Source organism: Coregonus clupeaformis, chromosome 14 (assembly GCF_020615455.1).
Source record: "Coregonus clupeaformis isolate EN_2021a chromosome 14, ASM2061545v1, whole genome shotgun sequence".
Taxonomy (NCBI): Eukaryota; Metazoa; Chordata; class Actinopteri; order Salmoniformes; family Salmonidae; genus Coregonus; species Coregonus clupeaformis.
Window position 1 is genome coordinate 11989593 of NC_059205.1, and position 17347 is coordinate 12006939.

The following is a 17347-nucleotide window of genomic DNA, read 5'->3' on the forward strand; positions in this document are numbered from 1 at the left end:
AACCGGGTGTACTTTCAGTTTTGCTCTGTTGCTGTGGCTTGTAGTGGACGAGGAACAGTAGAGGAGGAGGAGAGAGCAAAAGAGAGAGACTTTTCTATGACATTTTCATGGCTGAATAGTTCTCCTAACAATCACTGATCATTTACAATTGACCTGCCTCGCATCCCAATGCAAAGGGCATATAGCAAAAAGAGGACAAATAAAGTGGCCCGTAAACGTTCTATATTGTGCCTCGGGCAAAACCAAATGAACCTTCTTAATGATAAGGTTGGATGCATAGTTTTTCAATCCCCCCTTGACTGAAAATAATTGCAGACAATTTGATGGTAAGAGAATATAAATGGATATGAGATTGAAAAATACATATTAAATGAAAAGGGATAAGGATAAGGGATGACCATGATGACATTGAACCTCTGTAGATGACAGACGTACTAGGCCTATCTTATTTCCTCCTCAGCATTTTGGGGATATTAATGCTTACTTAGGAAGATGACCTTGGATTAAGCTCAGGATTAGAGCCAATGCTGAAAATGAGCACAAACTGAGAACAAGGAATGATTCATGCTACCGGTTCACGTCAATGAACGTGTGACACCGCATGACAAGACACAGTCATTGTTGTACGAAAACATTGTGGTGCCACTTGGAGACTGGCAACATAGATCATCAAGCCCTTTCGCCATCTGACTGTCAGAGTTGCACCATTGTTCTCGGTCATCTGAAGGCAGAGATGGACTGGCCATCTGGCATTTCGGGCAAATGCCAGATGGGCTGGTCCATTTTTTGCCTAGTGGGCCTCTCTAACAAATTTTTTTGGGCCCAAATTATAATTATCTGGCTAATAATGGGGGCCTCAAGGAAAAAAATGGGCCAGTGTGTTAGAAATGCCAGAGCCAATTTCTGGTCCCAGTCTGCCCTGGTCTAAAAATGTTATTTGCATGAGCCAATGATGATGTGACTACAATGTATAGCCCACTGTATAGAGCTACACAACATATGGAACACTGTAGTGCACACATATGAAGGGTAAAATGAACCTCGATATTGTATTGATTAGTACATTAAGGGGCATATATACTGAACAAAAATATAAACGCAACATGTAAAGTGTTGGTCCAATGTTTTATGAGCTGAAATAAAAGATCCCAGAAATGTTACATACGCACAAAAAGCTTATTTCTTTCAAATTTTGGGCACAAATTTGTTTACATCCCTGTTAGTGAGCATTTCTCCTTTGTCAATATAATCCATCCACCTGACAGGTGTGGCATATCAAGAAGCTGATTAAACAGCATGGCCATTACACAGGTGCACCTTGTGCTGGGGACAATAAAAGGCCACTCTAAAAATGTGCAGTTTTGTCACACAACACAATGCCTCAAGTTGTCTCATGTTTTGAGGGAGCGTGCAATTGACATGCTGACTGCAGGAAGGTCCACCAGAGCTGTTGCCAGAGAATTAAATGTTCATTTATCTACCATAAGCCGCCTCCAATGTTGTTTTAGAGAATTTGACAGTAAGTCCAACCGGCCTCACAACCGCAGACAACGTGTAACCACGTCAGCCCAGGACCTCCACATCCGGCTTCTTCACCTGCGGGATCGTCTGAGACCAGCCACCCGGACAGCTGATGAAACTGAGGAGTATTTATGTCTGTAATAAAGCCCTTTTGTGGGGAAAACCTCATTCTGATTGACTGGGCCTTGCTCCCCAGTTGGTGGGCCTGGCTCCCAAGTGTGTGGGCCTTTGCCCTTCCAGGCCCACCCATGACTGCGCCCCTGCCCAGTCATGTGAAATCCATAGATTAGGGCCTAATGAATTTATTTCAAACTACTAATTTCCTTATATGAACTGTAACAACTGTAAATTGTTGCATGTTGCGTTTATATTTTTGTTCAGTATATATCAACATGATAGACAACATCTGAATGGGATTTTAAGCAATAGGTTGCTTCTTGTGTTCACACAAACACAGAACAGGGGTAGATATACACTGCTCAAAAAAATTAAGGGAACACTTAAACAACACAATGTAACTCCAAGTCAATCACACTTCTGTGAAATAAAACTGTCCACTTAGGAAGCAACACTGATTGACAATACATTTCACATGCTGTTGTGCAAATATAATAGACAACTGGTGGAAATTATAGGCAATTAGCAAGACACCCCCAATAGAGAAGTGGTTCTGCAGGTGGTGACCACAGACCACTTCTCAGTTCCTATGCTTCCTGGCTGATGTTTTGGTCACTTTTGAATGCTGGCGGTGCTTTCACTCTAGTGGTAGCATGAGACGGAGTCTACAACCCACACAAGTGGCTCAGGTAGTGCAGCTCATCCAGGATGGCACATCAATGCGAGCTGTGGCAAGAAGGTTTGCTGTGTCTGTCAGCGTAGTGTCCAGAGCATGGAGGCGCTACCAGGAGACAGGCCAGTACATCAGGAGGCCGTAGGAGGGCAACAACCCAGCAGCAGGACCGCTACCTCCGCCTTTGTGCAAGGAGGAGCAGGAGGAGCACTGCCAGAGCCCTGCAAAATGACCTCCAGCAGGCCACAAATGTGCATGTGTCTGCTCAAATGGTCAGAAACAGACTCCATGAGGGTGGTATGAGGGCCCGACGTCCACAGGTGGGGGTTGTGCTTACAGCCCAACACCGTGCAGGACGTTTGGCATTTGCCAGAAAACACCAAGATTGGCAAATTCGCCACTGGCGCCCTGTGCTCTTCACAGATGAAAGCAGGTTCACACTGAGCACATGTGACAGACGTGACAGAGTCTGGAGACGCCCGTGGAGAACGTTCTGCTGCCTGCAACATCCTCCAGCATAACCGGTTTGGCGGTGAGTCAGTCATGGTGTGGGGTGGCATTTCTTTGGGGGGCCGCACAGCCCTCCATGTGCTCGCCAGAGGTAGCCTGACTGCCATTAGGTACCGAGATGAGATCCTCAGACCCCTTGTGAGACCATATGCTGGTGCGGTTGGCCCTGGGTTCCTCCTAATGCAAGACAATGCTAGACCTCATGTAGCTGGAGTGTGTCAGCAGTTCCTGCAAGAGGAAGGCATTGATGCTATGGACTGGCCCGCCCGTTCCCCAGACCTGAATCCAATTGAGCACATCTTTGACATCATGTCTCGCTCCATCCACCAACGCCATGTTGGACGTGGAGGCCACACACACTACTGAGCCTCATTTTGACTTGTTTTAAGGACATTACATCAAAGTTGGATCAGCCTGTAGTGTGGTTTTCCACTTTAATTTTGAGGGTGACTCCAAATCCAGACCTCCATGGGTTGATAAATTTGATTTCCATTGATAATTTTTGTGTGATTTTGTTGTCAGCACATTCAACTATGTAAAGAAAAAAGTATTTAATAAGATTATTTCATTCATTCAGATCTAGGATGTGTTGTTTAAGTGTTCCCTTTATTTTTTTGAGCAGTGTATATATATAGAGAGAGAATGTACAAATAATGTAGGACTGCAAATAGGTCATTAGTGCATATACCTACCTGATAAAAAAAACCCCCATGAAAACTTTCAACAAGTTAGCCAGGGTTAGAAAAAGGTTGCATTTGCTCAATTATATAGGCTAGGGTCCCCGAACTGAATGAATCAGCCCACTGCCACCCATAGGCGATTTGTCAGAAGTCCCTCCCTGCACATTCATTCCCAATTCTCACCGCTGCCCGGTCACCTGACAATTAAACGAAATCCTCGGTTTTGTTCAGCTCTCATACAGTCGCATTGATGATGAGTAGAATACAGGAGGACACAGTATGGGTTGAATGAAATTGGAAAAAGGGAGTCAGCGGTATTGTCATCATTTGTTTTTCTACAATGGACGAGCCAAACATTTTGAGACGCCGTGGGCTGCAGGTAAGAAACCCCATAATAAAAAACATCAGCATAGCTACTGAAGATTGAAATGACAGGCTAATGCTTTGCAGTTGTGTTGTGGCATTCGACATTTAATGATAGCCTACACAAACAGGTGTTGACCCGCATTAGGGCAAACATGCGTTTCTCTTCTTTCTCTATTTCAAGGGATATTTAGTCAATTGCTGTTTACTAAACGGTTTATATTGGGCGCACTTTTAGGTCTCCTCAAGGGTAGTCTATCCGGGTGTGACCACACATTATGTATATCGCAAAGCAAATTCGCATCGAATGTATCGTGCCACTGCCACATTGTTTTGAAATTGTCATGAATAGCCTACAGTATCGATCCATTATGTACACACATGAACGATGCCCCTTCGTTTGAGTAGGCGGTGGCACTGAAGGGCGAGCTTATGGATGCGCAAGTGTAGTTAATACATACATTTAACCACATACCGTTTTTTTCTTCAGACAGACATAATGTTCTATAGATGTCTTATTCTCCTACAAAAAAACAATGAGCGTTGCCATAATCACGATTGTGACTCAGGGAACGCAGCTGTATTGCCATCACTAGGTTGCTGTGGTGATATGGGCGTTGAGCTCAATTGGATTCAGGGATGGATGATTGTTAGAGAGACATCCCTTTATGTTCACTTATATGTGTCATATAGCCAGTAGGTTGTAGCTGAGTCAATCCTAGCCCTCATGACGGCCTAACGCGTTTTGTTGTTTTTCATTCCAACCAATTACTCGGATAGAGGCTTAGCTATTAAAATCCGTTGACCATTGTTTGCTCTAAATCCATTATGAAAGAGATGTTGGTGGAAATGTGCTTGTCCACATCCACCTTACATGGACCTGCAAGAGTGCTGATTTGCATCGTGAAAATTACAAATTGAGAATGTACTTTTGGTTGAAAAACAACCTGCCTTTATCTTTGAAAATAGAGCACACTGTGGCACAGCATTTTTGGCATACATGTTGTGTACATTATTATGAACATAGGCCTGCCTACATACAAGGGCTTCAGAACCAAAGCAAAGAGAACAATATACATAATGTGCAGCTATGAATGAGAAGACCTACTTAAGACATACACAATTAGGCCAGAGCTATAAGATATTTCCATAAAGGAGGGGAATGAGCAGCAGGGGACATAGCTGTCATATGGTGTGCATAAATAATCAACCAGCCTTTCCGTCTGTACCATTGGCCAGAGTTTGTGTATGAATCATCTTCGATGTGGAGGGGCTTTGAAAGACTAATCAAAGGCAACCTCCATCAATGGTTGTTTTCATTTTGTTTCTGAGAATCATTAACCCTTTGGTTCCATGCCTTGGGGATGTAACGGGTGTGTTTGACATGTATATCAACCACAGGAGGCTGGTGGCACCTTAATTGGGGAGAACGGGCTCGTGTTAATGACTGGAGTGGAATGGGTGGAATGGTATCAAATACATCAAACACATGGTTTCCAGGTGTTTGATGCCATTCCATTTGCTCCGTTCCGGCCATTATTATGAGCTGTTCTCCACTCAGCAGCCTGTTGTGATATCAAGCAAGGCTATCTTTACTGCCATTGTCACCATTTTAATTTATCTTTCTTTCTCAATTCCAGAAAGAGCTGAGCCTTCCACGAAGGGGGAACATGTAAGTATCACTAAAGAACATCACTGGTTATCTCTGCTCTTGTTACATTGTTTGATACAAAACCATAGGGTGTCACTAGGTGTTATCTGTCAACAATTTATCATAGTAGCAGACATTTTACTTGGCACTTCCATGAGCGGCAACACCTCTTAAAAAGCTGCTTATGAATTGTCTGTAGGCAAATGTGGTTTCACAGTGAGCGCTAGTGCCTAGTGGTAAAACAGAGGCAGCAGATACTAGTAAGCAATGTTCCCTTTAATATTTTGGGGCACTGAGCAAATTTTAGGTCTTGTGAGCGGAAACTTGAACATTGTGAGAATTTTGTGCAACTTCCGGCGCACTTTTACAGTGAACACTGAGGCTGTACCCTTACAGTTTTAGACAGTAGCCAATAGGCTATTGTGGCTATTTGAGCATAATGTAGGCCTACCAACAAAACCAATGGAGCAAATCCCATAACATTTTCACATGGAAATAGCTTTTGAATTATATGATATAGCCTATAGTAGCCTATATGTGATGTTCAGTGCAAGCCTACATTGCATGGGACTTTTAAAAAGTTTTTACATTATGAAAGGCTTGACATTAATTAATGATTGTATTACTTGGTATGTAACACCATGGGCCAAATAGGTGACTGTAAATTGACTTGTATTGTGTTGTATAAAATGAATTATTATTACCATACAGAGAATTAGACAATGTAGGCTTTCCCTCTGCCTATTGGCTTATTTGCATATTCAAGTCTATCTCAAAATACAACACTGCCCCTTTAATTAAGACGTAAGCTTTTTACCTGACTGGCTTTTCAAAAACAGCTTAAAATGTAGCCTACACGTTTTGTGCTCTTGTAGGAAGCAGTAACTCCCCATTGCTGACCTATACGTATCTATAACTGGGCTAATAACTCGCTAAATAGCAAAGAATATCAACAAATGTGCACACGGGCGGCTCTGCGCTCTGATCGGAACTGATCTGAATAGCGCATTCACTCGTGGGTGATTGAAAGATTGCTCGTGGGCTACCCCCGCCAATAGAATTATACTCGGTTGCGCTCTGGCTCTGCCTACAACAAAATCAGAGACTCAATCTTGCAAAGTTAGATTTGGTTTGGTTTGTTTCATTGAAAAGGGGCTGACATAATGTTTATTCGATCACAGAAAAAAATAACGTTTATCAATATAGTGCAAACTAATTGGGCGAACTCAGTGAAGTTCAATCTCTTGCGTCTCTGCGGAATGACATTTCCTCTGCGCGGCATGGCATTTCCTCTGCGCCGCAGTGCTGGAGGAAGTGCGCTGCCGCGCAAGCGCGCAGTTTAGAGGGAACATTGCTAGTAAGGTGAAATAATATATTTTACATAACAGTAAATATGTACTCCCATAAATGTTATGAAAATACTATATGTATTGTGTATAGGCCTGAGGCATGCACTTCTATACTGTAAGGCCTTGTTAACTAGTCTGGAAATACACATTTGTATATGCAATTCAATATAAATAATTTCACACATCATGCACTGGATTTTACTCATGTTTCCTAATGACATGTCAGTCAAGGCAAAGGACAAGAGTTGGCTTGGTGGGTAGGCTATGTTTCAGCCCTGAGACTAGACTGAATGGAAAACAGAAATGAGTGGGCAGACCCATATTTGGTCCTTAGCCACTTTAATGGAGTGAACTAATGTGGTTAAACAGTAGGCCTACAGACTTGCAATGAGTTGAACACACCTTTTCCACCAACTTTAGCATCCCACCAACTTTTTGACAACATTTCTTAATATATGAAAGGTATTGCCGGCAACAAAGCCTCTACTTTTTTATTTCTGCCAATCGACGTCATGGTTGCGGTGAAGTTCTGCTTATGGCTTAGTATGAAATGGAGCCGTAATGCTGAGGCGGCATTGGTACGCAAAACGCTCTTAAGCTCTACATGGTTGTTAGGCAGAGCCCGTTACTACTATCCTTCTGCCTGTTCTAAACTTTGCGGGGCATGTCACTTCACCCATCTCTTCGCATAGCCCAACACATGCACTGTTTTCTTAACCACAACTGGATGGATCCATAAAGTATTACTGTGGCAATAAATATCACTGAATGACGACAATATTGGAATAAAGTAGCTAATGCAATTGAAGGCATCAAATTGTTCAGCCCCCTGAGACAATACATGTTAGTAACACCATTGGCAGCGATTACAGCTGTGAGTCTTTTTTGAGTATGTTTCTAAGAGCTTTGCACACCTGGATTGTACAATATGGTATCAAACATCATTGTATGGAATGGTATCAAACATCATTGTATGGAATGGTATCAAACATCATTGTATGGAATGGTATCAAACATCATTGTATGGAATGGTATCAAACATCAAACCACGTTTGACTCCGTTCCATAAATTCCATACCATCCATTCCAATAAGCCTGTCCTCCTATAGCTCCTCCCACCAGCCTCCACTGCTGTCTAGCAATGATCAACAATGAACTTGACAGCTTGAAGAATTTTGACAAGAATAATGGGCAAATGTTGTACAATCCAGGTGTGGAAAGCTCTTAGAGACTTACCCAGAAAGACTCACAGCTGTAATTGCTGCCAACTGTATTGACTCAGAGGTGTGAATACTTATGTAAATTGGATATTTCTATACTCCATTTTCAATAAATTTGCAAAAATGTATACACATATGCTTTCACTTTGTCATTATGGGGTATTGTGTGTAGATGGGTGAGAAATTATCAATCTATTTTGTTTGAATATAGAAGGTGATATAGAATATTTCAGAAATACAGTGCATTCGGATAGTATTCAGATCCCTTCACTTTTTCCACATTTTGTTACGTTACAGCCTTATTCTAAAATTGATTTAAATTGTTTTTTTCCTCATCAATCTACACACAATACCCCATAATGACAAAGTGAAAACAGGTTTTTAGATATTTTGCAAATGTATTAAAAATAAAGAACAGAAATACCTTATTTACATAAGTATTCAGACCCTTTGATATGAGACTCGAAATGGGGCTCTAAATGTTTTTAGAAATGTTTGCTAAAACGGAAATATGACATTTACATAAATATTCAGACCCTTTACTCAGTACTTTGTTGAAGCGCCTTTGGCAGAGATTACAGCCTCGAGTCTTCTTGGGTACGATGCTACAAGCTTGGCACACCTGTATTTGGGGAGTTTATCCCATTCTTCTCAAGCTCTGTCAGGTTGGATGGGGACAGGTCTCTCCAGAGATGTTCGATCGGGTTCAAGTCCTGGCTCTGGCTGGGCCACTCAAAGACATTCAGAGACTTGTCCCGAAGCCACTCCTGCGTTGTCTTGGCTGTGTGCTTGGGTCGTTGTCCTTTTGGAAGGTGAACCTTTGCCCCAGTCTGAGGTCCTGAGCGCTATGGAGCATGTTTTCATCAAGGAGCTCTCTGTACTTTGCTCCGTTCATCTTTCCCTTGATCTTGACTAGTTTCCCAGTCCCTGCCGCTGAAAAACATCCCCACAGCATGAAGCTGCCACCACCGTGCTTCGCCGTAGGGATGGTACCAAGTTTCCTCCAGATGTGATGCCTGGCATTCAGGCCAAAGAGTTCAATCTCGGTTTCATCAGACTAGAGAATCTTGTTTCTCATGGTCTAAGAGTCCTTTAGGTGCCTTTTGGCAAACTCCAAGCGGGCTGTCATGTGCGTTTTACTGAGCAGTGGCTTCCGTCTGGACACTCTACCATAAAAGCCTGATTGGTGGAGTGCTGCAGAGATGGTTGTCCTTCTGGAAGGTTCTCCAATCTCCAAAGAGGAACACTGGAGCCCTGTCAGAGTGACCATCTGGTTCTTGGTCACCTCCCTGACCAAGGCCCTTCTCCCCCGATTGCTCAGTTTGGCCGGGCGGCCAGCTCTAGGAAGGGTCTTGGTGGTTCCAAACTTCTTCCATTTAAGAATGATGGAGGCCACTGTGTTCTTGGGTACCTTCAATGCTGCAGATATTTTTTGGTACCCTTTCCCAGATCTGTGCCTTGGCACAATCCTGTCTCTGAGCTCCCATGGGATGATGCGGCGCACTCTATGCTGATAAACCTATTCTTTGCCATGTTATATAGCCCTATTCGGACGGGTATTACTAGAGACGTTGGTTTTGTAATTACTTTCCAAGCAATTCCAGAGGACGATTCACACAGGATTACTTTTTTCCAAACTGCCCCCTGTAATTCTTATTTTTTTCTGATTGAATTGACTCATGATGAAAGCCTGGAGGTTTTTAATGTAGGTGTGAAGATATTTCAACGTCATGTCTAGATGATAATAAGCTACACTGATAACTTGGGCTTGGCTGCCAAATGTATAGGTCTCCCCATAATATTTAAATTGATGAAGTGTGATCATAATCATTATTTTAGCGATCCATGGTAGACGTCCTTTCTAATAACAACTCAATATTAGAAAGGTGTTTTTAATGTTTTGTACACTCAGTGTGTATGGAGTGGAGAATTGAACTTAAAAATGACTTATAATGGAAAGTCATGTAAAATACAGTCGTGTAAAATAGATTTTGATGTAAAGAAGTAATTTTTTCTACTGAATAAAGCTGAAAAGTAAAATGAAGTCTCTTTTTGGATTATAAAGGCCTAGTTGGTATTGAACATTCAGTACAGGTCTGTTCTATGTTTTTATTAGAAGATAAATAATTATTTATTATGTAATGATAAAATATACTTTAATTGTGCATTTCCATACAGGATTTACCCAAAATACTTTTATTTTTCCATCTATGCGGGCCGGAACACGTGTCTCACTGGGCCATGGCTCCGGCACACCTGCTCTCATTTGGGGCCAAAGCCAGGATACTGGTAGCCTACTTTTCAGCGTGCATTTCCATAACAATGGCTAACTGTGAACTTAACACCTCACAAAGCAATTGTTTTGATCATGCAGAGGTTGTTGATTCTGCACTTCCCAAGTCCTCACTGTCAGCCCTGCCCCGGTATCTGTGCATTAGAGATGTTGACAATGAGTATGTGTCTCCTCGCTAACGCCCAGGAAGCTCCAAGATTCAAACTCCCATTAGACAGCTCTGCAAGCGTTAGGCTATAATGTCAAAATACGTTCAGTACTCACCGAGTTTCGCTGAGCAACTATAGATTTACTCTTGTTACAGACGGTACAGTGGGGGAAAAAAGTATTTAGTCAGCCACCAATTGTGCAAGTTCTCCCACTTAAAAAGATGAGAGAGGCCTGTAATTTTCATCATAGGTACACGTCAACTGTGACAGACAAATTGAGATTTTTTTTTCCAGAAAATCACATTGTAGGATTTTTTATGAATTTATTTGCAAATTATGGTGGAAAATAAGTATTTGGTCACCTACAAACAAGCAAGATTTCTGGCTCTCTCAGACCTGTAACTTCTTCTTTAAGAGGCTCCTCTGTCCTCCACTCGTTACCTGTATTAATGGCACCTGTTTGAACTTGTTATCAGTATAAAAGACACCTGTCCACAACCTCAAACAGTCACACTCCAAACTCCACTATGGCCAAGACCAAAGAGCTGTCAAAGGACACCAGAAACAAAATTGTAGACCTGCACCAGGCTGGGAAGACTGCATCTGCAATAGGTAAGCAGCTTGGTTTGAAGAAATCAACTGTGGGAGCAATTATTAGGAAATGGAAGACATACAAGACCACTGATAATCTCCCTCGATCTGGGGCTCCACGCAAGATCTCACCCTGTGGGGTCAAAATGATCACAAGAACGGTGAGCAAAAATCCCAGAACCACACGGGGGGACCTAGTGAATGACCTGCAGAGAGCTGGGACCAAAGTAACAAAGCCTACCATCAGTAACACACTACGCTGCCAGGGACTCAAATCCTGCAGTGCCAGACGTGTCCCCCTGCTTAAGCCAGTACATGTCCAGGCCCGTCTGAAGTTTGCTAGAGTGCATTTGGATGATCCAGAAGAGGATTGGGAGAATGTCATATGGTCAGATGAAACCAAAATAGAACTTTTTGGTAAAAACTCAACTCGTCGTGTTTGGAGGACAAAGAATGCTGAGTTGCATCCAAAGAACACCATACCTACTGTGAAGCATGGGGGTGGAAACATCATGCTTTGGGGCTGTTTTTCTGCAAAGGGACCAGGACGACTGATCCGTGTAAAGGAAAGAATGAATGGGGCCATGTATCGTGAGTTTTTGAGTGAAAACCTCCTTCCATCAGCAAGGGCATTGAAGATGAAACGTGGCTGGGTCTTTCAGCATGACAATGATCCCAAACACACCGCCCGGGCAACGAAGGAGTGGCTTCGTAAGAAGCATTTCAAGGTCCTGGAGTGGCCTAGCCAGTCTCCAGATCTCAACCCCATAGAAAATCTTTGGAGGGAGTTGAAAGTCCGTGTTGCCCAGCGACAGCCCCAAAACATCACTGCTCTAGAGGAGATCTGCATGGAGGAATGGGCCAAAATACCAGCAACAGTGTGTGAAAACCTTGTGAAGACTTACAGAAAACGTTTGACCTGTGTCATTGCCAACAAAGGGTATATAACAAAGTATTGAGAAACTTTTGTTATTGACCAAATACTTATTTTCCACCATAATTTGCAAATAAATTCATTATTATGAGGATTTTTTCCCCTCATTTTGTCTGTCATAGTTGACGTGTACCTATGATGAAAATTACAGGCCTCTCTCATCTTTTTAAGTGGGAGAACTTGCACAATTGGTGGCTGACTAAATACTTTTTTTCCCCACTGTATGTACTTCCAGGTCTAAATAAAAATGTATGATCATCCGAAAAAATCCTATTTGGTCGAAAGTCTACAAGGCTTTCGACTCTGTCAACCACCGCATTCTTATTGGCAGACTAAATAGCCTTGGTTTCTCAAATGACTGCCTCGCCTGGTTCACCAACTACTTCTCAGATAGAGTTCAGTGTGTCAAATCGGAGGGCCTGTTGTCTGGACCTATGGCAGTCTCTATGGGGGTGCCACAGGGTTCAATTCTTGGGCCGACACTTTTCTCCGTGTATATCAATGATGTCGCTCTTGCTGCTGGTGACTCTCAGATCCACCTCTACGCAGACGACACCATTTTGTATACATCTGGCCCTTCATTGGACACTGTGTTAACAAACCTCCAAACGAGCTTCAATGCCATACAACAATCCTTCAGTAGCCTCCAACTGCTCTTAAACACTAGTAAAACTAAATGCATGCTTTTCAGTCGAACGCTGCTGGCACCCGCCCACCCGACTAGAATCACCACTCTCGACGGGTCTGACCTAGAGTATGTGGACAACTACAAATACCTAGGTGTCTGGTTAGACTGTAAACTCAACTTCCAGACTCACATAAAGAATCTCCAATCCAAAGTTAAATCTAGAATCGGCTTCCTATTTCGCAACAAAGCCTCCTTCACTCATGCTGCCAAACATGCCCTCGTAAAACTGACTATCCTACCGATCCTTGACTTCGGCGATGTCATTTACAAAATAGCCTCCAACACTCTACTCAGCAAATTGGATGTAGTCTATCACAGTGCCATCCGTTTTGTCTCCAAAGCCCCATACACTACCCACCACTGTGACCTGTACGCTCTTGTTGGCTGGTCCTCACTACATGTTCGTCGTCAAACCCACTGGCTCCAGGCCATCTATAAATCACTGCTAGGCAAATCCCCGCCTTATCTTAGCTCATTGGTCACCATAGCAGCACCCACCCGTAGTCTGCGCTCCAGCAGGTATATCTCACTGGTCATTCCCAAAGCCAACACCTCCTTTGGCCGCCATTCCTTCCAGTTCTCTGCTGCCAATGACTGGAACGAATTGCAAAAATCTCTGAAGCTGGAGACTCTTATCTCCCTCAATAACTTTAAGCATCAGTTGTCAGAGCACCTTACCGATCACTGCACCTGTACACAGCCCATCTGAAATTAGCCCACCCAACTACCTCATCCCTATATTGTTATTTATTTTGCTCTTTTGCACCCCAGTATCTCTATTTGCACATAATCTCTTGCACATCTAGCATTCCAGTGTTAATACTATTGTAATTATTCTGCACTATAGCCTATTTATTGCCTTACCTCCATAACTTGCTACATTTGCCCACACTGTATATATATTTTCTGTTGTATTTTTGACTTTATGTTTTTTTACCCCATATGTAACTCTGTGTTGTTTTTATTGCACTGCTTTGCTTTATCTTGGCCAGGTCGCAGTTGTAAATGAGAACCTGTTCTCAACTGGTTTACCTGGTTAAATAAAGGTGAAATAAATAAATAAATATACAACAGCTCAATTCATTGAAGGTACCGAATAGGCTTTTTTAGACCTTTTCTGGAAGTACATACCGGACCTAACAGGAGTAAATGAAGATAGTTGCTCAGCGAGTAACAAAGGTATTTTCACATTATAGGGTACAATGGTGCGAGATGCCCCCTGGGGTAAGACCCCCCCCCCATATTACAGTTCCTCTGGCTGCTACAAGTCTTGATCAACTACACATTTAATCTGTTTCATCAACATTTTTGAAGTCAATGATTTTGCGGTAAATTGATTTAAAAAATGGTCATTTAGAAAATAGTTGTAGGTTAATCCAATGAAGTTAGATCAATTTTTAAAAAATATATACATGTAGGGAAGCCTTAAGATAAATCATCCACTTGTTTAGAGAGAAAAATGTTGATTGTTTTTGAGTAAAGTAGAAATATGTTACTTAGCTGTAATTTAGGCACTGGCTAGCCCCTTTAGCTAACTAGCAACCTCACTAGCAGAAAGTCTGAGGTGAAATAAATGCTACCCAGCTAGTTAGTTAGCATAAACTAATGTCTGCTAGCATAGCTAGCTAGCCCCCAGTTAGCAGGGTTAGGGTTAGGGGTCAGAGTTAGAATAGGGGCCAGGGTTAGGATTAGAATAGGGGTTAGGGTTAGGTTGGGGGTCAGTTCTCCACTGTTCCTAAGATACTTAATGTTGAGACTTCTAGCTCACTCAGGAAAAAAATAATATATAATATATATATAAATATATATATATATAGATATATAGATATATAGATAAAAGAGAAGCAAATGGGTCTGATGTGTTCTATTAAATGGGGAACAAGTGATTTCTTTAAATTTCTTAGAAGCTCAGATATGTTACGTTATGTGCGCATGCGCAGCTTCACTAGAGACTTAAATTATGGCAGCTGGTAATCATTTCACCGCAGACAATCATCAGGAGCACACAGCCCGTTGGTATGTAACTGCGAACTACTCACAGTCTAGCATTAATGTTTAAGTCACTTATATGTTTGAGCACTGAACGTTTACCTCACTGTGTCGGTGTTAGTTGGCCGAGAGTAACTTGTAGCTCGCTGGGTGCGGTAGCTCAGCGACCCAGATGCTGTATAGCATTAGGCAATCATTATCAGCCATTGGCATTGTGCTGATTGTTCGGAGCACTCTGCTGGTTTCTGGTGGCGGTGGTGATAGCGGTGGTTTGGTTCGGTGATCCATGGTGGAGTGCCGCGTTATGTTGCGTTTGTAAATCCTTTGGACGAGGCATGTGGTGGCATGGTCTAAGGCACTGCATCGCAGTGCTAGCTGTGCCACTAGAGATCCTGGTTCGAATCCAGTCTCTGCTGTAGCCGGCTGCAACCGGGAGACCAATGGGGCGGTGCACAATTGGCCCAGCGTCGTCCAGGGTAGGGGAGGGAATGGCCGGCAGGGAGGTAGCTCAGTTGGTAGAGCATGGCGTTTGCAACGCCAGGGTTGTGGGTTCGATTCCCACGGGGGGCCAGTATGAAAAAGAAAAAAAAGAATAATGTATGCACTAACTGTAAGTCGCTCTGGATAAGAGCGTCTGCTAAATAATGTAAAATGTAAAAAAAAATGGGTTCTATGTCCTGTGACAGCGTCCATAGCTACCAGTGAAGGCAGAGTCACTGTGCGCATGCTCCTCTGGCGCTAGGCATTCTGGGTGATGTAGTCAATGTGGAAGCCAGATTTGCCACATTTTTGATGGTGTTGCAGGCTTATTTGATTTTCATTATTTACATTATTATTATATATTATTTTAATAATATATTTACATTATATATTTGAATAATATGTTGTCATTATTTGTTTGTTGTATTTCAGGTTTATGACCTGTGGTCATTTGATTTAAAATAAAATTAAGGACAAAACACGAGTCATGACATTGTGTGCTTCCTGGTGAGCCTTTTCGGAGGGCTAAATAACGAAAAATCCGAACAGTCATAAACCACGGTTCTCCTTTTACATGGATAATGCAAGGACTAGAACATTCGTCATGAGACTAACTTCTGATAAGCTAACAGTTCACCCATAAAGCTGTCTGCTCATCTGCTGACTTACTAGGCAAATCATTAATGAGTGAAAGCCAAGAAGAGGATAGAGTCTACAGTTAAAGGACTACTTAAAACCCAGTTGGCGGAAAACACGTGAACTTGAGTTAAACGCTAGAAAAGTTGGCAAGATGGCAGCATCAGAGGAGGAGCTGGAGAGGCTAAAACAGAAGCGGTCAGCAGCCCAGACTGCGTTCACTAGAAGAGCCAATTACCTCGCCTCCAGAGCTAGTGCACTGGGGGAAAGTGAAATGAGAAGTGAGTGGAGGAACTTTAAAGTGGATCACTCCAGAGTCAGAGATGCAGGGTTTGAGTATGCCACGGCCCTGAGAGAAGTGGACGACGATGAAGTCAAAAAGAAGGCGGAAAACATTGACGGAAAAACAGCGGAATGTGACTAAGTTTGATGAAACTGAACAAATCATCCTGATCAGCTTCTGGACAAGGTTCGCTGAGGCGGAAATTACCACCCTCACTGAAGAGGCTGGATCAGCCATGGACCAGGCCGAGGCAACCAATCACCACCATATGACCAGGAGGGAATGTGAATTGATTCATAGGAACCTGGAACGGGAGGTCTACAACTTCGAACGAGGATTGGATGAGTGGAAAGATTTGATCCCTCGGTCCAAGGCAACAGAGTCAAAGGACCAGATCCGGAAGTTGAAGAAAAGGCGGGAAAAACTGTGGGCTGGGTGGGCATGGAAAGGCGGTTCTCAATCCGACGACGAAGAGAAACTGGGAAAAGTGAAAATTGTGGAGCAGGAGGAGCCAGTTGGGGCTTACAACTACAGGCCCCAGATCAGCCTAGAACGTGCACGCTTGCCCATGTTTGCTGGTAATATGAGGGATTACTACCGCTGGAAAGCTGAATGGGAGGACTTGCAACGTCTGGGAAACCCTCATGGATTGGAAAATGTGAGGAAATTCCATCTCTTGGGAAGCCTAGATAAAAAAGTCAAGAGGGACCTCGTATTGTCCAGCTGTGGATCCGCCAACGACGTGTTCAGACTCCTGGACAACAAGTACGGAAATAAGCCGAAAATAGTGCTGCTGATTGCACAAGAAGTGCAAGGACTTTTCCCCATCAAAGGAAACCATCCAAGGAAGACAATCGAACTGATTCAAGCCGTGGAGAGAGCTCTTCGTGACCTACAAGTCTTAGGGGAGGAAGATGCTGTAAAGAACCGAGTGGTTGTGCAGTCGATTGAAAGTAAGCTTCCTGACTCCCTGAAAGAAAAGTGGTTAACACACAAAAATGACCCTGGAAGCAGGTTTTCACCACTTCGACTGTCTACTGCAATACTTGAAAAAGCAGGAGGACATTCTCGAGGAGCTAGACCAGCTACAGCCTAGCCCGGCGGACAATACTGAGAGGTCAAGCGAAAAGAAAAAAGAAAGGAGGGCATTCACCAGAGCCACATCAGGAAACACCCTAAAGGGCTCTCAACCAAGCTCATGCATCACATGTGGAGACAAC

The 17347-nt window shown here is 43.0% G+C and overlaps 1 protein-coding gene across 1 annotated transcript in view; it reads left to right on the forward strand.

Moving 5' to 3' along the window:
• The first annotated feature begins 3673 nt into the window (after positions 1–3673).
• LOC121581685 (microtubule-associated serine/threonine-protein kinase 3) overlaps positions 3674–17347 on the forward strand; it is a 68117-nt gene continuing 54443 nt past the window's right edge. Inside the window, exons 1-2 of the mRNA XM_045224680.1 lie at positions 3674–3880; positions 5505–5536. Of these exons, the coding sequence (XP_045080615.1) occupies positions 3842–3880; positions 5505–5536 (71 nt within the window). The 5' untranslated portion in view covers positions 3674–3841. The remainder of the gene's footprint in view (positions 3881–5504; positions 5537–17347) is intronic.